At 37.6% G+C, this 23,569-nt stretch overlaps 1 protein-coding gene across 1 annotated transcript in view; it reads left to right on the top strand.

The window, feature by feature from the left end:
• Positions 1 to 23,569, top strand: part of LARS2 (leucyl-tRNA synthetase 2, mitochondrial) — a 79,931-nt gene that overhangs the window by 43,845 nt on the left and 12,517 nt on the right. Inside the window, exons 10-17 of the mRNA XM_005423919.2 lie at positions 640 to 755; positions 1,702 to 1,985; positions 5,176 to 5,274; positions 8,104 to 8,241; positions 16,329 to 16,432; positions 17,597 to 17,779; positions 20,367 to 20,536; positions 21,527 to 21,604. Of these exons, the coding sequence (XP_005423976.1) occupies positions 640 to 755; positions 1,702 to 1,985; positions 5,176 to 5,274; positions 8,104 to 8,241; positions 16,329 to 16,432; positions 17,597 to 17,779; positions 20,367 to 20,536; positions 21,527 to 21,604 (1,172 nt within the window). The remainder of the gene's footprint in view (positions 1 to 639; positions 756 to 1,701; positions 1,986 to 5,175; positions 5,275 to 8,103; positions 8,242 to 16,328; positions 16,433 to 17,596; positions 17,780 to 20,366; positions 20,537 to 21,526; positions 21,605 to 23,569) is intronic.

Here is a 23,569-nt window from a genome sequence, read left to right as displayed (position 1 = left end):
AATAGTGTGAGTTGTGTAACTCATCTGAATAGCTGTAGGAAGTGTTCTCACTAGTTATAGTTTGAATAGCAAACTGATGTTATTTTAATAGTTTCCCTGAGTTTATAAACAAATCATGTCTTTCAGAGTAAGTTAAAGGGATAGTAATGTTTGAGACTGTTGCATTATGGTGAAATTAGATAATTTCTAATTCTAATAATATTCTATTATTTCATAATTCTATTAAATTAGGGATAAATTAATAGTGAAACAGGAAGACTGCTTTTTTGAGTCTTTGATTATCATATTAGCAAATATGATTAAAATTTGTATTGTTTAAACATATTATATTTAGATAATATGGTTATATTGAAAATTCTATAATTCTATCCAAATTTTATGGCTTTATTTTTAGTTATTTCAGAACCATCAAATTTTCAAACTCTTCTGAAAAAGAAGAACAGAACATTGATGAACGTTTGAATTACAGAGGAACTGAGAAATTACTGAGTTGTAATTATTGCTGTTTGAATTTCACTGCTTAAAGAATATAAAAACGTTTTTACTGTTCTTAAACCATTTTCTTTAACTCTTTTAGGAAAATGTAAGTCATTATAAAGAGAATGCCATAGAAATGAAATGGTTTTTCATCCCTTCTAGGAATTCCTAGTACTAGTGCAGAAGATGCTGCAGTAGCTAAGAATCTGGGCATTCCTTTCACTGAAGTAATTGAGACATTGCCAGATGGTTTGGAGAAGGTCATTAATTCTGCAGAGGTGGGTATACAAGTATGGATTTCTTTCCAGCTTACAGTAACAATGCAAGCTATATCTGTTTTCTCAAGAGTGCCAAATACTTCGTATGATTAAAGGGATTTTTTGTTTGTTTTTTTTAAATCAAGCCAAGCTTATGCTACCAAATTTCTGGGAATAATTTAATGATGAAATATGTTGGCCCTCCTGTAGCAATAAGTTTTTTTCCTTTTGTACAGGAGAGGAAGGTTGAACTTTCCTCTGTATTGGTTTCAGTTCTATAATGGAAACTGGGTAATTTAACCTATGTTAAAAGTTGATTCTTATTTCATAACCTCAACAGAATCTTAACCTAAACATGAACATGTTAATCCTTCTTCCACAAATTCATTGAAATGTGGCTTCAGCCTTTGTGGTATCATGGATGCCTCAAGAGACATGGGAGTCTTGTCTTTAGATCTAGCTCTTGAAAATATGTGTTTTAATAGCAGACACAATTACTTCCCAGGTAGGGTCTAAGTGATTAAAATGGATGCGAAAGCAAGAATAGAAAAACCTGAAATGAGCACAGGAGAAGGAAAGCAGTTTTCATTTGCATTTCCTTAGTCTCTACCTTATGTTTGTGATAGAATTCTGAAAGTTTTGGCATACAGCAACTGGTAAAGATATCAACAGTAAATGCAAATATCTGCTAATAATGGCTGAAGGGGTCTATGTGACTCTTTCTCAGCCTTCTTCTATTCAGATCATCAAGAATATAATCCTTTAAGCAAGAAGGCTCAAATGAGCAGCTGATATGTGAATAGTCTCTTGAATAGCAGAATGTTAACCAGTGGTAAGAGGGAAATTATTATTTTATTTGACTCTCAGAAAACTGACTGGTTTTGTTTGTTCTTGCACTTTCACTGACAGCACCTATAATTTTTTCTTTCTTTTTCCACATCTCATTTTTTGTTTCTTTTTCAATCAGATCACCGGCATGACTCGGCAGGAGGCTTTAAAAGCTATTACTCAGCAGGCCAAAAATAAAAGAATAGGTGGAGACCTAACAAGTGACAAATTGAGAGACTGGTTAATATCTCGACAGCGCTACTGGGGAACGCCCATCCCAATCGTTCACTGCCCAGTGTGCGGCGCTGTCCCCGTACCTTACGGGGACTTACCTGTGGTGCTGCCCGATGTCACCACCTTCACAGGAAAGGGAGCCTCACCTTTGGAGAGTGCCCCAGAATGGGTGAACTGTTCCTGTCCAAGGTAAGTCAGTGCTGTGTTTGCTGGGAGAGATCACTTTGCACCTGCCTGTTCTTGCGCACTTCCCCAAGGTGTTGGCGAGTGACTGCTCTGAGACAGGATACTACTCCAAAATAATGTTTAGTGTGACCCAGCACAGGGATTTTTTTCTTATACGCTCTCTAAAACACCTTTTTTTGCAACACTCAATGCCTACTGCTGTTTTCTCATAAACGGGGATTTTTCTCTTATACACTCTCTAAACCACCTTTTTTTGCAACACTCAATGCCTGCTGCTGTTTTTTCATGAACAAATTAAACCAAAACTCACTGGTTTTAAGTTAGAGGAGCGAAAAAAGGGAAAAAACAGAATAATTTTCTCCGTTTTCCATTTCTTAATAGTATTTATCACTTCATTTATTACAGTTATTTTAATTGTCTTTCATCAGTGTTCATATAAAGCTTATAATGATTACCGAATTAGTCCTCTTGTTAAGGAAACTAACATTGTCTTTATTTTCTTGCAAAAGTCAACAGTAAAGTATTCCCTCAGCTATATAAATCTTTGTCATGAAGCTGTACCTTACAGATAGCGTGTAATTCAGATTTGAAAGTAAATGCATCCTGTCGTCACTGTAATCCTTTTTGTTTGTAGTCCATCTGTTCAAGAAAAAAAAAGAAAAAAAGAAAAAAATCTAATTGATGTAGTGAGAGATATGTTGTAAAAATCGGTTGTGTAAACTTGAGGACTGCATAGATACTCTGTACACTGAAGTTTGCCTATAGGTTCTGTGGGAGGAACTGGTAGAACATAAAGTATCCCAGAGCAGTTTTTCATCAGCAGTGCAATGCATTGCTGCTCCTAGTAGCCTGACCAAACTAATGGGAAGCATGTTATCAGGCTGCCAGGTAGGGAAATCAGACATATAAATGGCAATAGGGCTCTCACTGCAAATTCAGCAGATTCATAACATCTAAATTTTTTTTAATATCAGCATTTCCATGGTTCTCTGTAAATGTGTATTTTAAACTTTGTTGATAACGTGTAATTTTTTGTAAAACAGACCTTTACTCCCATGTTTCTGCATAGAAAATTTCTTCTCAGATGTGCCTATTGAAATTGCACGTAGTGTATTTTAAAGTGTGACCTTTGCAGTAAAGCCTTATTGAATAAGATCCACAGTTTTAGTAAAACGCCCAGAAATGCCTTGGTCTACAATTCCTAATTTCAACTGAAAAATTTTCCTGTTGTGACTGAAAATCACTGTGTGCACTCTTGGCTTCCCCCACAATCTTAGTTTAAAATTATTTTGTTGTTTAGCAGACAATAACACACTTTTGATGTATAGCAAATCCTTACAGTTTCTGGATAGTTATTGTGGCTGTTCTGCATAGAAGTTAATCAAAGGCATTTGTTTAGTCAGAAATAAAGTCACACAGGATTAGTTTCTTAGCCTAAAATGTAGTAGCTTGCTGAAATTAACTTCTTTTTAATTCTCATCTTTATTTGTCTTCCTAATTTTCACCTTTTTGACAGCTATCATCAGTATTGCTCATCCATGTCTGCTACAGTTTCAAATCATTTGAGCTATTACTTCTATGTGCAGTCATCCTTGGTTTTCCTTGCTCCAAGGAGTGACATCATCCCTTCCTTTAGTTCTTCTCTCCAGTAATAGGGTTTTTTATTAGTGTCATTTAATATCTAGAATTAATAAGGAAAGCCAGATGGAAAGATACAAAAGTCCGAGTATTTGGGTAACAATAATGTTAACAATCATAAATGGGAGGAGATGCCCAAGTTATTCTTTGTAATACAAGTCCAGTAATTGTGTTAGTTGTCTGAAGATTGTCTAATGAGATTACAGTATTGTGCCTGTAATCACAGTATTGATATAAATTGTATAAACTCTGAAAGATGCCCATGCTGTCTCTGTGTTAGTGAGCCATGTCCATTTAGAGCACAGAGGCATGAAGCAGATGTAATTATGTTTCAATGACTGTAAAGTATTCTTACTTTTGACAGAAAAGCCATTCTTTTACATTGCCTGAATCTTTGTTTATATATTCAATTTGAAAAAAATTATTTTTCTACACTAAAAAGCAGTTAGAAGTAAAACTCCTTTATTACATTATTCTCACTGGAAGAAAAACTTGCATGTAGAGGAGGACCAGGTACAGAGACAGAATGAAGGAAAATGTTAAGGGGCGATGCGCTTGTAAACTTGTCTTGGCAAACCAAGCTGAAGTATCGGGCAGGCAAGCAGAGATACATGTTGCAGGTCACTCATCAAGACTGATCAGAGATTAAATATGCAGTTAGTAAATATGAAATAGCCAGTCCCCATTCATTATGTGGACTTACTACTACTATATACATGAATTTAAACTTACATACAATTATTAACTGTGTACATTTCTTACATATAATCAGTGTACAAGAGTGTCACAGGTTGCGAAATTTGATTGACTTTAGAATAATCCCATTGTTTTAATAGTAAGAGTTTTAAGAGGGACCATTTACAACAAATGGAAGTTCATTAAATGTGATTATTGGCTCCTACAAACAATGAATATTCAAGGAGAAATTAACAGAAAGTAACCTCAGCTCCTAAAATCTATTTTGAAACTGTTCCTTAGGGCTGCCAATATAATTACAAGCAAAAAATCAATTTGCTGTAATCACAAATTAAAATTGTGCTACGAGGTCTAGAAAAGATTTGATCTCAGTGAAAGCTGAAATTAAACTAAGTTAATTTTTTCTAGAGATAATAAATGGAATCTGCAAAGACCATTTTGTACAGACAATCAGTGAGAGGCAACCACCTGACCTTTCTGCTAAATCTGCTGGTACCTAACGAGCGTGATCTATATTCAGTACCCATTAACTTGATGGCAAAGTATGCTTGTCTGTGCTTTGTAGCTTTTAAAATGGCAATTCTAAAAAATTCCAAGATTGAGAGGGCTGTCCAGTGCAGCGCCATCTTCTGCTGTTGCTGGGTATGATGGCTGCTCAGGCTTGCTTTTGCTATGTTTTGGGAGGGAGAGGGAAGAAATCAGTCCTGTTACTGTTGTTGGACTTTTTCTGAACATGTCACTCTTCAGACTGCTCAATTTTCAATCTAAATGTCTTTATGGCCACTCTGTCCATGTTTGTTTGGGTTTTTTTCTAAGCTTGTCACTTATCTAAAGGAAGCTTTTCTCCCCTCTTGCTCAGGTGCAAGGCAGCAGCACGGCGAGAAGTCGATACCATGGATACCTTTGTTGATTCTGCTTGGTACTACCTGAGGTACACTGACCCTCACAACACTGACAGGTGAGGGCTGCAGGCACAGGGCCACTGGGGCAAGCCTGCTGCACAGAACACATGGCAACAAAGAGACCACACACTCAGGTGCTTCCAGCTTCTAGCTGCAGTCTGCTGGCAGGGTAAATCCCTGCACTGCCCTCATTATGTGCCTGCCCTTTGGGCCTGAGCACAGCACAGGGTAGGTGGTGTGGTTTAACCCCAGCTGGCATTAAACTACCACTCAGCTGCTTGCTCACTCCCCACACACAGCCTTGTGGGCTGGGGAGGACAGTTAGGAGAAGGAAAAAAAAAAAGTAATAATCATGGCTTGGATAAGAACAGTTTAATAACTGAAACAAAGTATAATAATAATTATAATAAAAAGGAGAGGGAGAAAGAGAGAGAGAAAACCCAGGAAAAATAAGTGATGCACTATATAATGGCTCACCATCTGCTGAATGATGCCCAGCCCACCCCTTAGCAGAAATTGGCATCTCCCAGCCAACTCCCCCAGTTTATCCACTGAGCATGACAGTCCATGGTATGGAATATCCCTTTGGCCTGTCTGGGTCAGCCTTCCTGGCTGTGCTTCCTCCCGGCTTCTTTGTACACGTGCTCGCTGGCAGAGCAGGAGAGACCAAGAAATCTTTGGCTTACAGTACACACTGCTCAGCAACAACCAGAACATCTGTGTGTTATCAACATTATTCTCATACTGAATTCAAAGCACAGCACTGTACCAGTTATTCAGAAGAAAAAGAACTCTATCGCAGCTAAAATCAGGACAATATCTGGAGCTGGTCTAAAAATGTGGTATTTGATTGCTCCTATGTCAGGAGATCTAGAAGAGCAGGATGTGTAAGCACAACTATGCAAGCACAGGAACTACAGGGCAAGGAGCAGAAATTTGCCTGAATGGGAATTATGTGGCAGGGCTCAGAGAAAATGTTCAGCTGAGGAGCTGAAGTCCTTAGTGGGCCATGCCATCAGGAATGACAGCCTGCCATGACTTCAGACTGGTGAATTGCATGGAGCATACCCTCCCTGTCAGTGCACTGAGTAGTTCAGTGAGTGGACAGGCAGTGCTGTTCCAATGGTAAGAAGAGGAATAGTCCAGTGTAACATGCAACTGCCAAGCCTGGAACCTTCCCTTCTCTCCTTTTAAATTCTGGTGATTCTTGCCATTTCCGTGTGTCCAGACCTCAAGTGAAGAGGCATCACAGCAATGTCCTGCTGTGTCAGCGCTTCCACTGCATGCATTATTAATGAAATGAGGTTTTTCATGTGCTATGGACTAGTGTCTGCAGCGTGGAGAGTGTGGGAAGGCAGATGTAGTTATTTAGCTGTTTTTCTGCTTCATAGTCTGGCTGTAGTAGCACTGCTTGATAGCACTTTTTTTTCCCAAAGAGGAATTAGTGCAACATCTGTACTATGTAGTCTGAAGAGGACAGGAGGAAGCACATTTTAAAACATTGATACCACATGATAGGCTGTTTGGGCATGTATTTGTTTATTTATTGTGCAGAGCAGTGTCTGGAAACATACTGCATTTATTCAGTGACTTAATATTGCTGGGCCGATTATTTTTTTGTATTGGCAGCACTAGTTTCATTAAACTAGAGAAAAATCTTCTGTGAACTCTTTTATTTCATGCCAGTTTTAATTACTTTCTAGTGCTAGCATGAATATATTACTGCTATTACTGAGTTAGGCAGATTGCTTCCTCTCCATTACAGTTTGAAGTATTTTTTGTGTGTGGGCAAGAGGGACTTTTCCAGAAGTTGAAGAATAAATAGTCAGATGTAACATCCAACTGTCAAAGTAACAGCTTAGTGTAGTCTAATCTGTTTTACACTGAAATAAGAACATTTATATGGACTTCTGCGCTAAATTGCTGCCTGCATTTGATTTATTTAGTTAGTTCTTCTAACTAAGCTATGCATATGTAAACCCTTCATTTCCATAAACCATATTTCACTGGTCTACAGTTCAGAATTACTCTGTTGATTCTGGAACCCTATGAACAAGTCAGGTTTGATTTGTTCCACCAAAGACATGAATCCCAGATAATTATTTGCTTCTGGGCTCATCTGTGAGGAAGAAGTGTTGCTGTAACAAAAGTTACTGATGGAATAATCAGACAGACAAAGCAAATAAATTTGTTAGAGCGGGGGCTTGAAGCCTACATTAGAGAAACACTTCTGTACAAATTGTATTTTGTGTGCCCGCTGCAGGAGACATGGAAATATGTAATGAAGCAGTAAGCAATGCTGGGAAACCATTCAGGTGACCTCCAACGATATGTAAATATGCTGTAAATGGCAAATTTATTGTCATTTCATGAGCATCCTTCAGTGGGAGTACTGTGACCCATCTCACTCTACAGAGGGTTCTGCAGCCTTAAACTCATCATTGCCCCCTAACAGCAGCAATGCAAACCGTCAATTAAAAAGACGGGTTTTAAGTGGTCATGTCTTTTGTCTTTCATTCTAATATATTTCTATATAAAGCTTGATAAATACTAAAAATTTAAAGCCAGCCACAGGATATTTCCAAAAAAATAATTTTAAGAGCAGTCAAGCGTTTTCATTGATTTCTCAGGTAGTTGCTTGCCTGAAAAATAGGTAAATAATCTTTTTGTGGATCTACATGTCAGAAGAAAATAAATTTCTATCTATAATAAGCATTTTACTTATTAAAAAAATGAGAAAGATCTGATAGTAAAATGAAAGTTTTATTACACGGTTATTGCTGTCAGTAAACAGTGTTGTCCAGTTAAGGATGATGAACTACTTTAGTAGTGCTTTAGTCTTTCTTTTCAACACTGGATTTTCCCCTATAATTGTGTTTTTTCAGGCCCTTTAATAGTGACTTAGCAGACTACTGGATGCCTGTGGATTTGTACATCGGAGGAAAGGAGCATGCAGTTATGCACTTATTCTACGCAAGGTTCTTCAGCCACTTTTGCCATGATCTAAAGATGACTAAACACAAGTAAGCCGTATATATTTCTGTTAAAATCTTTCATATTTCATTTGACTCATCAGAGTATTAGTGGACATTGACGTGATGGTGGAACATAGCATTGAGTAAGCCTGAATTTTCCTGCCTTGTCAGTACTTGGTTTCTCACAGTGAGTTGCACTTCCTGTATATGTTCATAAAAAGGTTTTTATTGCATGAGTATTAACTGGCTCAGAGCAAGTGACAAAGTGCTGCTGTAGATTTCCAGCCTGCAAAAGCATGCACAAATGAGTAACTTCAGGCATTCTGTGTAGTGCTATTATTTCAAATTAGGTAACTTCCTACCAGTAATAGCATTCATTTCAGTGAAACCATGCATATGTAAAAAACAAAGCACTCTTATAAGTCACTGTATAATTGGAGCTGAGCAGTACAAAACACTTCTAGATAGGCAAAAGAAATATATTTATCTCATGCCAATTTATTTTTTATTTAATTAATTTTATATCATTACTTTTAATTATTCTTGTTGATGCTGCTGCTATAGTCTAATTCACTGTTCTCTGTTTTGGTTAGAGGTAAAGTTTGATGGAAGTGGGTCATCTGTTGTTCTGTTCTTTGTCCTCTTAGATAGGTTCTGAGCTTGACATCCCCATTTCCACTGAAATTCAGCTCTTTTGTACCCTAAAATGCCATCCTCAGCTTGGAGAGTACTAGTGGCAGAAAAATGAAACTCTGGCCTGTGCTGTGTTCTGTTCTCCCATCAGCAGAGATGACTGAATAGATTGAGTCAAAATGAGTGGCCCTATGAGAATAACTGCTCAGTGATTTCTCAGCCACAACTCATATAAATAAATTCATTCTTTACAAGTATCCCCTCTAAAAGCTTGTCATTAAACAGGAGCCTAAATATATTTGTCACTGAACTCACTCGAATGCTGTAGTTTTGCTACAAAACTAGAATTTAAGTAGTTGTGAGCCAGAAAAAGATGGACAAGTTACTGCAGCTAGCAGAATGTTTTCCCAAGGTATTTCCTAATTCGGATGAAAATAGGCAATGTGTTTTCATAACTCGTTCTTGGCTGTGCAATAGTTTGTAGTGAAAGCTGTGTTTGAAATATTGGATGTAGATGATTTGTGTACCTGTTTCACTCTGCTATCTGCAGCTGCAGCAGGAAGGCTGTTTCTTCTCTCACAGTGGATCTTCCAAAGCAGACTCTTCCTCTCAGAGGTGCTGTGCCTTCAAGCAGAGGATTTTAAAGCTTTCCCTTGCAAGAAATTTTAGGCTTATTAATTCTGCAAAAGATTTTACAATCCTAATCCATCAGCCATCTAGTGGAGCTGTAACACACAGCAGCAAAATGTTCTTTTGCTAGTCGAATTCTTCAGCCTTCCAAAATGGCATTACCACATTAGTGGCTGAAGTATTGTCAATATAAAGTGAGATCACAGGGCAGGGGAGATTTTCTTGCAAAGTAAATTGTTTGCTTTGGTGTGCTAGAAAAAAGGGCATGGAAAGAGGCTAGCTGGACTGAAAAGGGACCTCTTGTGTGACCTTAAGAAGACCAAAATTAGTGCAAGGAAAGTGAAAGTAAGGATGGGCTACCCTTGGAGGAATGTAGAAGCCTTTACTGGATAGGCAATATGGATTATGGAAAGGTCATGGCTCCTCAGATATTGAAACTGGTGAAGAATGTGAAGGTAGTAAGAAGAGCTTTTGGACATACATTGAAAAGAACAGCAAGGAAGACATTGGCCTGAAGCACGATCCAGCAAAGAGCCTAAGTGGAAGGGAAGGTCGTTGCCTTGGCCTTTGCTGTCTGTGCTTAGTAGGAAAGTTTGAAGGCTAAAGATGCTGCCCATTGTAGAGTAGGATTAAGTTAGGGCTCACTTAAGTAAACCAGACACATACAAGTTCCAGGCATGAAAGACAAGGTGACTGGAGCAGCCACCATGGATTTACCAGGAAGAAATTATGCCCAGCTTAATCTGCTTTCCTTCTGTGGTGAGGTGATTCTATCTATGCATGAGGAGAGAGCTGTGCATAACTTTTACCATGACTTCAACAGAACATCTGGGGCTGTGCCATCTGTGTGGGGAGGATTACAACAGAGAAGGGCTTAGGGGTCCGGATGAACAGCAGTTTGGATGTGGGTCAGCAGCTGGCATGACAATATACTCCTCTAGCAAAACCATGCCCAGCTTTGGTTATCTCTGCTCATCATTCAGGAACAACTGGAATACTGTGTCTAGTTTTGAGGCCTTCACCCCAGTGTGAGGTACACTGTCAAACTAAAGAGGGTCTAGAGGAGGAGCACTACCATAGTCAGGGTTGGAGCATATGACATACAAGAAGAGGCTAAAAGAGTTGAGTGTGTTCCCCATGGAGAAGAGAAGGCTAAGGAGGGAATGTAATTGCTATCTACTGCTACCTAAAGGAGGTTTATAGAGAAGATAGAGCCAGACTCTTCTCAGAGATGGAGAAGGGAAAGGAGTAGCAGTCACAGATTGCAGCAAGGACAGAAGGAATACAGTTTTTGCAGGGAAGGTGATGAGACTGGAACCATTTGACTTGAGACATTGTGGCATCTCCATCATTGCATATTTTCAAAACGCAGCTGGCCACGACCGTGAAGAACCTGAAGTTAGGTCTGATATGAGAAAAGAGTTGCACCAAATGGCTTCCAAAGGTGCCTTCCAACCTGCATTATTCTAAGGGCTCTGTGATTCTGTAGCTGCATCACATTGGAATGTGTTTTGTTCACACTCTGGTGTGACAGAGCAGTAACACAAAAGCTATGTAGTGTAGCCTGGTCTAAACGTGGTAAATTGCAGAAGAAAACTCTACCTTCAGTGAAGAAAAACCCTTAAGAAGCACTGACTACATCTAGTGACAATGGCAGAAGAAAATAGAAGTTGCTTTCTGTAGAAGCAGTTTGCAAGACTGTGGAGAATTCCTTTGGCATGGTATACAATGTCAAGAGCTGTTGGCCGTGTGAAGATGTGTTGCAGCATTGCCCCGAGGGCCGGGTGTATGAAGTGCTTAGGCGTGTGCTTAGATGTGTGCTCAGGCTGCAAGATGACTCTAACAAATTCATCATCATGCACAAAATTGTTCACTTGCTCTAGCTTTATGCAAGGTAAAGCATTAGGTGCTTTGAAGCCATGAAGTCAAATTAGGATTTTGGTTTAATATGGAAATCATAACTCCTTTATAAATACCACCATGTATTTTAAATGTTTTAGTGTTAATCAGAAGCCACATTTGCTCAGTCTTCTGTTTGAACTGCTCAAGGACTGGTCTGAAAGATCTGAAAAGTGTAATTAGAAACAACAGGCTTATTGTTAGGAAGCTCAAAGTCATGATGTCAAAACCCACAGCTCTGAGAGAAAACAGTAAAATGTTAAAAAACACTGCCCTCTTGTGCATTTTCAATCTCTCTCTAGTAGCTTAGGTCTTTTTCACTGATTAAATAAATAAAATTGTTGTATCTCAGTTAATGAGAGCTGCCACCATTTAAAGTGTCATCTAGTATCCTTAAAAATTTTTATGATTCCTCTACTTATCTGTAGTAGTTTTTCACTTTGATATGTTTTCTTGATGGAAATTTTCATTGTTTAGCTCCTATCCTGTGATGTTCAAATCCATTGAAATACTTCTGGGTAGTCTTTAATTATGGGTAGTCTTTAATTGCTATTTATATAGTAATGTGGTTGAAAACAGAAATTAAAGTTCCTGTAGTTTGGATTTTCAAAGCAATCTTTCCAAATAGGGGGTAATGATTATTTCAGAAATATTACAGGCAACATGTGTGAATTAGGCATTTACAGACACACATACCCTCACTGAAAATGCAGTGTTTGTAGACATTTAGAATTAGAATTTAGAATTGTAAAGATGTCAGTATAGCTTAAATATCCCCTAAAGATGAGGCATGGTCTTTTATTTTTTAATGCATTGGACTGGAGACGGTGGGAAAGAAATGCTGCTCAATTTCTCAGTAATGACAAGGCAGAATAAGTGGTACCCTCTGGGTATTCATACATGTGATACCAGATTAAGCCCAAATTGATGTCAATTTGTTCTAGCAGTCTGGTCTGTAAAATGCATTGGTTCTATAAATAATTCACAAGGCAGCAAGCCCTCCCAGCTGTGACCACTGCTGGGAGAGGGGCCAGGTAGGCAGCTGGGGCCCGAAAACTCTTCCTCTGTTCCAGTTTAATCCACCATGGCAGGCGTGTGCTGTCACTCTCTGTTGCACCTGCTCATCTGTGCAAATACAAGTTACACAGAATTTGGTTCTGCCCTAGACTTCAGTAATCACTTCTGTCTGATGAATTATTGGAAATGGAATCTAGCACATTCTCCCTAAAGAGTTAGAAAGCAATAAAAAATTTTATTGTTGCCGTTAAGTCAGCAGATTTGACTCTGATAGAGGGCAAATCTGCTGAGTAAGAAAGCACTATTTTTCACATAGCTGAGTTACAGAATAAAAGATCTGTGTGTGACAGAAATAGCTTATTCTGTGAAGGAACAATGCTACAGCTTCTCTGCATTCATTTAGGACCTTGTCTCTAGAGCTGATTTTAAGCAAAAGCTCTCAATTGTTAACTGTGTGGAATCTTGAACATTCAATATTGTTTTCTTTTTTGCCTAAAATTACTGGTTTCCACATCCTTCAGTCACCTCCACAAGGTTGCAGAGCTGTATCTAGCAGCAGGTTTCACAGCCCCCTGAACTCAGCCAATAGTGACTGTTCTGGTCTTGTATTCACTCCAGGGCACAGCACTCGGGCTCTCACATCCTTTCTAAAGGTGCAGGGTGCAAATACGTGCAGTGAGCTCCCTTGCTAGGGCTATCCCTTCTCCTGAATTCACTGTTTTATCACTGTGGCAGGCTCCACAGAGTTCTTCCAGCCAGGTCATTTGTACTAGGATTGAAAGTCCTGCTGATCACCCTGCACAGAACAAAGCAAAGAACATGAGAACATAGCACTGAGCAGGAATTCCTGATCTGTCTGTCGTGCTTGCCCTACCATCCATTGCATGGTCCTACATTGGTCTCTCATAGAGATGAACCTGTATATGAACATTAGAGAAAGGAAAAGATGAAGGAAAGGATTACAGACTTCATGGCTAGCACAGCTGATCCTTCTCAGAGGTGTCAGGCACACTTTGCTGGTGGGATGTACAACATGATCAAAAGCTGTAATATGGCAAGGTCTCAGTGCAGATACTCCAGCATTAGCACAAACAAACTTCACAGGCAGGTGAAAGCCTATCCCATTCCATTATATCTACGGTCTGAAACATGACCAAGCATTCAGAGGAACTCCAGACTCCTCTTCTGTGCCAGAAATGTCAGTGTGTCTGAAAGTGGCTTAATTTCATTATTCTTGGTGTTTTGGATCAGGAGGTATTTATGATGCCATGACCATGCGTGCTGCATTATTGAGGTCAGAATTGCATCATCCCTGCTGTGCTCCAGCTCCTTGGCAGTTCCCTTACAGCCAAGAAGTGCATCCCTGCCTCTGAAGGGGATTATTTGAGGTGTGCAGTTTTATTAACATGAATTTAAGTGTAACTCCGCATGTGAACGGGAGAGGGAGCCACCACAACACTGCCAAAATCACTAAACACAGTGCAGGGCTCGGTTTGGTATAGAGCCCTGTGTTCAGCAGATGGGCTCTGGCTTTCTCCTTTTGGGCATGTCTCCATACTCCTGCGGTCTCCCACTAGGGACACATGGTTGGGGTTTTTTTCCCCATACTTGGTAATGTATTTTGTATTGCATTTTTGTAGCCTCTGTCAGCATAAACAAAAATAAGAAATGCTTGTTCCTGCATTCAGTTTTTAGTAACTTGGCGTATGATCTGAACTAACTCTTTGTCATTAAAAATAAGTGTTCCTTGAAAAATCACTTCCAGTGGAGAGCCCTATCTGATTTGGATGATCTGGCTACCTCATTAGCTTTACTTTAGATAGCAGGAAGTGTTGCTATTTTAATAACTGTTTGAGATCTTAAACAGACTGAAGTACTGAATGATAGGGAGGGATTTTTTTTCCCTGTGGTCTTATGTCTCTAGTTTGTAGAGACAGAAGAAATGTATCATAAACTGTTTTATCCTGAAGCATTTTCCCACCATTGTTGTTGATAGGGTTACAAAGTTTTTGTTCCCAATTTTTACCTTCTAATTCACTTGGATAATTTATAATAATTTTTTGTCATTTTAGATTATTTTTGCATCCTATTTTTGAAATAGTTTTTCTTCATTTTACTGTCTAAATTTGACTTCATTTCTCATTCCCTTAAGTTCCTTTACTTCTAAACAACAAGATTTTTCATCAGCCTCTGAACTATCATCTACAAAATATTTGTAGAGATGCTTGAGTTGCTCTTAGTTAACATTGTTGCTAAAACCAAGTGGTGTGGCAGAGACTCATACTTCTTTGTGACTGAGTGATACATCAATATGTGCCAGTACTTGCCCAATATTTATAAGTATACAGAATATACAAGGAAGGAAGCTCATGTTCAAACTTGAGCATGTTGAAGATAAAATATGAAGCCTGTTACTTTCTCTCCCAGTTTATAGTTTTGTTTTCAAATATCTTCTTACTTCAGAGTCATCAAAAGTGTTTAAGGACTAGTACTTGGAATATATCTGCTTTAATATGATAGAAACATGCCTAATTGTTCTATCATTTAATAATACTTTAATTGTTTTATTAAATTACTTCATTTTAAATTGTGAGATAAATTTTCATGTAATTTATATTTCTTAATAATTTAAAATGCTATATTAACTCCTTAACAGTGAATCATGTTTTGGATTATGACTTTTTTGTACACATAATAAATAAAATGTGTAAGTCTGGTTTTGCTACTTTTTTTTAGATGGATATACTCTGGCTTTTTAAAAACAAGTTAATAGAAATAATGCATCCATTTTACGTAAGTTGTTTTGTACATATTTGAGGTTTCATTAGGTAAAAAGGTGTAGAAAATTCAGATTGTTTGATGTTGCACATATATGTCAGCATTAGGAGGTGCAAGTCGGTATTAACCAGTGCTGACAATCGTGTCCTCCAAAATTATGGTCACTGATGTCCCTGTGTTGGAGGGTCCCATGAGAAGGCTTCCAGACTGTATGTGCTTTCTGAGACTGGCTCCATACCTCCTTCCCTGGCCCCTACTGTTCTTAAAGCTGTGTTAGAACTGCCTTACTTTCCTATTCTACTGAATGGGAACCAAAAGCTTTAGAGATTAATTTTGTTGCCTTTTTTTTTCAGTGAAAACAGTGACAGACCTGTGACTGAATGCATTAGAAATGCAAGATCATTAAAGGAGGGGCCACAATAGTGTGTCAACCAGAGCAGTGTTTACTTGGAGTTTATTTCTTGCTGAGTCTCACTGCCTTTGAAGGCTCTTTTTAGCTCTGTCATATACTCATTTCATGGGAGTTTACTCTCCCTGATGTAAATTTTGCTAGAAAAGTAAGGTGATAAAAAATTGAGGCACTGAGATATGAACTTTTCAGCATTGTCCTTTTTCTAGTACACTTTTTCATACAGCCAGCCCTTCCTGGCTAGTTCTGCAAAGGGCCAAGGCATGTGGGTGCTTATGTTAGAGAAACATCTATCTCCTCTTTCTGTCTGTTTATAGAAAGAGATGTGCAACAGCATTTTGATTTGTTCAAAATCCTGTGCTCCTCAGAGAGAAGCTAGAGCTAAATATTTGTAAGACAGTGAGGCCAGGTACTTGAATGCTTTCACGCAAGAGATTTAGCTTGAAGTTAGGGAAACTGTACTATTGTACAAGAAACTTCTGTGTGTTATCCATATGCTAATTTGAAAAGTGATGTTAGAATAACTTAGTACTAAATTAGGGTACAAGAATGTGAGCAGAATCCAAATAAATACTTAGAATTGCCAACCACCATTAATCAATGCACAAAGTACTCTTTCAAAGGTGACAACTATTTTTGTATAGTCAACTTGAAATTCTTGTTTCATTAAAAAATTGTGCCTGATTGGCTCAACACCTGAGGCTTATCATAAAGTATGCTTTTGACAGCTCTTTTCAACAGAGAAGTTTCTTTTTCTTTCCATCCTTAGGGAACCATTCCATAAGCTCTTGGTTCAAGGTCTTATCAAGAATCAGACATTCAGACTAACAACAACAGGCCAGTGTTTGAAGAGAGAGGAGGTTGATCTCACTGGTAAGAGAAACTGCATGGGAAAATCAGCATAGGTGCATCCCTAAAGCCAGGGACTGCTTCAGTGCTGGGAAAATTTGGAAGAGAAAATTAATCTAATATTTAAACTAGAGAGCAGCTTCTGTGAGTTCTGGATTTACACATGCTGCTGAGTACACAGAGATCCTACTAATACAGCAGCTTTTAATTGCATCCAAACACAGAAACAGTGCTGTAGTATTATTTTGGCTCCAGTATAGTCCAAAAGATCAGAAGTCAGTTTTGTTAAGACAGTGCTCAGCAGCCTGCTGAATGGAGCCAGTTAGTCCCAGCAAACAGAAAACCTACAAAAACATTACAGCAAAACTAACACAGGTGCAGGTGTATTCAGTAGATATTAGGAATGTAAAACCTTTAGGAAACAGTATCGTTCTCAAGTTCTTTGCAGAGCCTTCACTGCATAAGCTGGACCAGTCATTGCTATGGCACCTGCAATAACAAAAATGTTTGGTCATATTTGCCTCTCTTAAGCATTCCTCTCATACATCCTTGTTTGCACTAGATACAAGCCCTGTATCCAGTAAGACAATTAAAAATTAACCCACCAATCCACCCTTTAAGTTTTGCCATTCTCTGCTTCCCTGTTTTCTTCTAGGAAAGATTGGGGTTTTTTAGCAGAGGGTTTTACTCAGTTGCACCTTTTTCAGTATAAATGCCCCACTCTGTCCCTAAATTCATGCAAGAGAAAACACACTCTTTTCAAGATAACTTACTGCAATTGGAACCTATAACTCTGTTATTTGCAAAAGCTAAGTGCAGGTCAGAATTTTATCAAATCAGTACACCTATCTAGGAAGTTTTAAATGTCCTGGTTATAAAAGAGTTTAAATATCAGGAGCTGTCAAGGCAGCATTTAGGATGCATGCCAGATACAGGTTCCAAGTGGTAGGAGACTTTTTATCATGATGTGATGGAAGCTTTAGGATATTACTGGTGTTAAAAACATTAACACAAGAAAAATTTGGGAGAGAAAAGAGTGTTTGGAATGGGTGGTATTCTTGTTTAAGCTATTTTGGAAAAAAAACCCGCTAGCAGCAGTTGTTTCTTCTCATGCTTAGGGAACAAAATTAATTGCTGTTAAAAGTGAGCAAAATTTGTTTCATTGGTTTTGTATGTCTTAATTTTTAGGAAGTGAACCAGTTCACCTAAAAACTGGTGAGAAGCTCCAAGTTGCTTGGGAAAAAATGAGCAAATCTAAGTACAATGGAGTAGACCCTGAGGAAATAGTGAAAGAGTATGGCATCGACACCCTGCGCCTTTACATCCTGTTTGCTGCTCCTCCAGAGCAAGACATTTTGTGGGATGCTAAAAGTAAGTCAGATTATTTCTGTAGTTTGTTTTCTTGTGGATTTGTTTCTTTTTTCTCAAGTAGTATATTTTAAACACAAAATTAATACAGTTCTTCATGCCCAAGTTTTGGAAAAAATGAATCAAAAAAGTATCATAAACAGGTTTTATTTTTTGTTTCTTTTAAAGGAGAGAGAGTCACAAAGTTGTCACTGAGAGGCAAACTTACAAGATTATTACAAGCAGTTTACCCGTTATAAGCTAAAAGCACATAAGAAAACTACTTCTTAAGTTGTATTTTCTTCTGAAAACTTGGACCTCATTATCTTTTTTTTAATCAGCACTAATTGATTAACTGGAAATTATTTTTCTTTATAATCTGTTTTTTTTTCTAATCAGATCAGAGATGCAACTTTACAATATTTTGCTATTTCTGTTTATTAACACACATGCAATGGCTTTTGTAAGCTGGACTATGAAATAGTTCTCAGAAAGAATCTCATTAGAAGATAATCAGAGTTCCTAGTAATTAATATTTCTAGATATGACATTTTTATGAGCTTACTTCTTGAATAAGTTAAGAATTACCCTTCTGTGCACTTATTTATTCCTGTCATGCAATTCCTCATACTGAAAGGTCTTAATTTCTTTTATCTACTGTGGTTCATACATTTTAATGTAGTCTTATGTATTCATTTACATTTCACCTTCCTGTTGCATAAGGCTTTAATAAAACACTCCATTCCTGGTTTCAAACAGTGTAGTTCTTCATTCTTTCACATGTTAAGTTCTTGCCACTTAGTTCAGCCTGCACTAAACTTTATTTCAGTTGTGTCTGTCATGCTTTTTATTAATTTGTGTTCCTTTATATATTATTGCACTATTTTATGTACTGGAGGAGTGGGCTTTGTGAGTTCTCAGCTGGCTTTCTGTCACCACCTAATCACAACAGTAGAGAGCTAGGCATTTGAAAAGATCTCTTAAAAAAATGGATCACTTAGAATTGAGCCTTAACAGCTGCATCCCAAACACTACACAGGTACACAGTTCCCTCTGAGGCAGCTAATTTGGTGATGCACAAACTTTTTGCTGTATTTTCTGATCTTGAAAATTGAATAATTGAATTACTGTGAGGATAGTGTGTACCAAATCTTAGTTGCAAAGTATATGAGAGCTTGATGATTAAACATTTTTGTAAGAAAGCTAAGCACATGCAGTTATAATGCTAGCAAAAATGTATTTAGTCATTCAAGCCAACCTGTTTACCACTTAAGAAGTACAAAGGAAGATTTTGGCATCATTTCATGTTAAAAGTATTGGAAAATGTGAACAAAAGTAGATTTTAGCTGCCTAAAGATATTTCCAGGGGAGAAGAAAATAGAAAGTTAGGTGAAAAGCATCTCTTAAATATCTTTACGCTTTGTTCTGAACTTATTATGATAACAACATTATGAATGTTTAAATTAAAGAAATTAGGCAGGTTGTGTTGGGTTTGACCTTGGGCTGGATGTCAGGTGCCCACCAAGCTGCTCTGTCACTCCTTGCTTTTCAGTTGGATAGGGGGAGAAAAGTACAACAAAAGGTTCGTGGGGTGAGGTAAAGGCAAGGAGATCACTCAGCATTTGCCATCATGGACAAAACAGACTTGACTGAGAAATTAATTTAATGTAATACCAGTCAATATTAGAATAATGAGAAGTAAAACCAAATTTACACCTTCCCTTCATCCCTCCCTTCTTCCTGGGCTCAACTGGCTCTGTCAGACATGGAGGAAGCTCCTAGAAGCTTCCCAGAGAAGTCATCCCTGTAGCCCCTCCCTACCAAAACGTTTCCATGCAAAGCCATCACAGAAAATTTTTTTATTCAGAGAATGTTAAATAGTGGTTCTCAGTTGTCATGATCCTTCTCTCCTCTGGATGGGATAGCCTTTGCATGATTGCCCTTCAGACTAGATTATTGTCCTCTCAGTGGTGTACGTTAAGGCAGGGCTCATGTAATTCTCTTCTGTGGTGTGAGCAGCCATGGAGTAGGACTGATGCTTCAGGGTCAAGGTCAACAGCTTCATAGTCTCCCCATCCCAAACTAATCTGTGTCAAAGGAAGGTACCAAGGGTCAGAGCCTATATGCATTAGCATAATAGCAGCTCTAGCAACAAAAGTGTACATACTTGCTAAAATCAAATTTGAAAAAAAACTTCTCAATTTGAAAAGATATGTATATGCATACTTGTGTATGTGTTTGCATTCTGCCATGAGTTCAAAAAATGAGAGCTCATACAACTCCTTTGTGGAGTCATTAAACAGATGAGCATTCTAGCATTGACATAATATTGGGCTATTTTACAGATTTTAGTAAATATTCTATGCTGTATTCTTGCTATATATATCTGTTTCAAAGTCATTGCAGAAAAATACTTAACGTTTTTTTTTCCATTAAAGCAGCTCAGCATTACTTGTAAAGACATTTTTAATTGCATTGATGTCTTTCATTTAAAATAGAGTGTTTTTAAAAGAAATGTTTAACTCCAATGTTCTGTTCCTGCTTTTCTTTAAAGTTTTGGATTCTTTACTTGTAACTGACATTTGTTTCTGAAATCTTTCATTAATCTCAGCTGATGCCATGCCCGGCGTTCAGAGATGGCAGACGCGCCTCTGGGCCCTTGTAACCAAACTTATTGAAGCAAGAACTTCAGGGACCATGCCCAATCCTGAACTTCTGAATAAAAAAGAGAAGGCTGAAGCCAGAAAGATCTGGGAGCAGAAGAATCTGGTGATTTCTGAGGTTAAAAGAAACACTTACATAGTTTCTAAATTGCTAAATAAGTTGCTTGTTATGCTAAAACCATATGTTTGATTTACAGAGCCAAAAGCTTTTTCCCCAGATGAGTAACTATTTTTTTTAACTGAATTATTCTTTATGTAAACAATTTTGTCAACCTACAAATTTTGTGGGGCAAAACTTATTTAAAGGATGTATGCCTCATTTAAGGAATGAAATGTTATGACATTAAAGTTCTATCAATCTGGGATTCAAGTAACTCTATTTCAAGTAACAAAACCGTAGATGAGTTCTGTACGTTACCCTAACAAAAGCTTTGGTCTGTTTGCTCCATATCTCATTATCATGCCTGCTGTTTCATATAGAATGAAAAAAGCCACTGGTGAAAATATATTAGCATAGTCTTGAAAAAAAATACTGAAGTGCTTGTTCATCTCTTGTTATCTGTTGTCTCCTGCTGTGATTGGAATCAATTCAATTATCCAAGACTCAGAAGGAAACATAAATACCTGCAAAATTAACTTCACGTAATTTTCTGTGGATAAAAACTTTTGCCAGTTTAAACCCTGCTGTGAGGGATATTCCAGATCATTTAACAGACTTTATAATTCTAATCTTGTAATCTATGAACAAGTCTTCACCAGTATAAATGGATTTACAAGAGAGAAAGCCTCTTGAAGGGGCAAAGGGAAGATATTTTATTAAAGGAAATAAAGGGTGATAATGCACGGTTTTCATTGATTGAAACATTTTAAATCCTGAAACAGAAGGGAAGCTAATCAATTGAATTTTAATATGATTGTTATTTTCCCCTCCACACCTGTGATTGCATATATGATGTTTTTGCATACCAGAGTGATTTTCATATGAGGTAAGATGCACATATTTCACAAACTGAAATTGATTACCAGTAATTGTTTTTCATTTAAAAACCCAGTATTCTGACTTTGAAAATTTTAAGTAATTAATGACAGACCTTTTCTTCTAATACAGGTAACTGAATACTTCACAAAGGATCATTTGTTCAATGCAGCTATTTCCCGATTGATGAGCCTCACAAATGTACTCCATGTAAGTATGTGATATTAATGAAGGTGTTTTTCTCTCAGACACTGCTCCTGTCAGTCTTTCTACCAAGCAGGAGCTGCTTGAACTATAGGTCCAGCTTTCTGTAAGTCATTAACTTCATAAACAGTATTACTAAGTCAAGAGCCTTGTTGAGTTACACTCAGTTCAAAAGCATGTTCTGGTATCACTGTAACCCTGAATTATAAACAGTTTTGCAGGAGGAGCTTGATGGTATTAGATCAGATTAGACCAGATTCTGATGTTTATGTCTGCATCCTGTAATTTGAAGAGGATACATTTTGTTTAGTTCTGTTCTTTGTTCTCTTGATTTTAGCCAAGTTGCATAGGTAGCTAGGTATAGTAGTACATTATAGAATTACCAAAAATTCTGATTTTAAAAGGGTTATTCTTTGCAAGGAAAATCATACACAGTCAGTCCTCAAAGACAACTTACACTGCTGAACTTAAGTTTTAAGATTTTTAATTTAGATTATGTTGTTTATCAGCCTGTGGTGATAGATTAAATATAATAAACTATTATAATTATTTTTTGTTACTACTCTTAGATCTGGTTGAGCAATCCTTCAGGCATATAATGGTAACCTGATATAGACCAGAAATTAAATATAATTTTGAAAGCTTTAGCTTCTTTATTGAAATACCATTTTATACATTATGGATTCCAAGGCGCTTATTAGCAAAATCAAGGAACTTAACAAAAAGTTAAGTTCGTTGTGCACAGGTGCTGTACTGAAACAACTTAGGTCTGGCATCCTGTATGGTGTGGGGAAGGTAACACCCAGTTCTTTATCTCCAACTCAATGACTCATAGGCATTTGGGGCTAATGGTTGGTGGAATGAATGTTTAAAAAAAATGAAATTCAGGGTCCTACAGACAGCCAGATACTTGAACAATGATGTATTTCTTGAACAAAGAAGACAGTGCAGTATCTTCGAAGAGTAAGTTTCCACATAGCATGCTGACACTTCCTCTTTTACTCCCAGTTAAAAGGAGGAAGTGGAGAGGTGGACAAGGATTAAACATTGAAAGTGGGTAGCAGTTGCTAAAACTTACTCAAATATAGTTTGCACTATAAGTGATAAGATGCCCTCTGACAACATTTGCGGTCAAGCAAATCACTGGTTTTGGACAATTTTCTAGTTGATGAGAATGAGTTTTCATCACATCAAATAATTCTTGTAAGTTGACATGTATTGACATTTTTTGTGCTGTTGCATTAGAGAGATGGATTACAAAATAAATTCATCAGCTGAATTTGCCATGGGATGTAATCTCTTAGGCAAAGAAAAAAAAAAAGTTCATCTGATTACTTTTAGTGCTGTATCATTTCTATTAAGTTTTCCCTAAATTAAGTTAAATGGGGAAATGAAGTTCAAATTTTGTCAGTCACCTTTTTCCAGAAATTGCACATTTCCTATACTAAAGAAGCCCAACACTTTACTAAAATAATGAGAACATAAAACTGTAAAAGACTTTGCTGTGCTTTTCATTCCCAAAGTTTCCTTCAGCTCTAAAACCTCACTTAGTCACTAAATTCAGCTTTACTGAAGCCACCCGATGATCCTGTAGAAGGGAACATTGTCCCAACAAAATCTGTGTTGCATTCAGCACAGTTTGACTGTCATATACAAGTGCTTCGCCTCTTCTCAGATAGCTCTGGTTTTGCCTAAGATTGCACTTCTAGAAAGGCAGCACTAAAAATGGTTTTGTGGGCTACTCTTGTCCACATGAGTGTGTGTTCAGAGTTCGATGCTAGAGCAGATCCCCAAGGGTCTTCATCAGCCTCTTCAGGATCAGCTTCTAAGTGTTAGAGAGCACTCTGTGACCAAGAGTTGTGATTTTAATTCTCCATTTTCATGTTTCCAATTTATTGTGAAAATGCACTCTCCTTAGCATAGACATTGATTTTAGGTTTTATTACTGCATTTTCTTCTTAATTAAGCTAC

Source organism: Geospiza fortis, unplaced genomic scaffold (genome assembly GCF_000277835.1).
Source record: "Geospiza fortis unplaced genomic scaffold, GeoFor_1.0 scaffold346, whole genome shotgun sequence".
Lineage (NCBI taxonomy): Eukaryota > Metazoa > Chordata > Aves > Passeriformes > Thraupidae > Geospiza > Geospiza fortis.
Note: the sequence above shows the minus strand (reverse complement) of the source record. Positions and strands in the feature narration are given on the sequence as shown.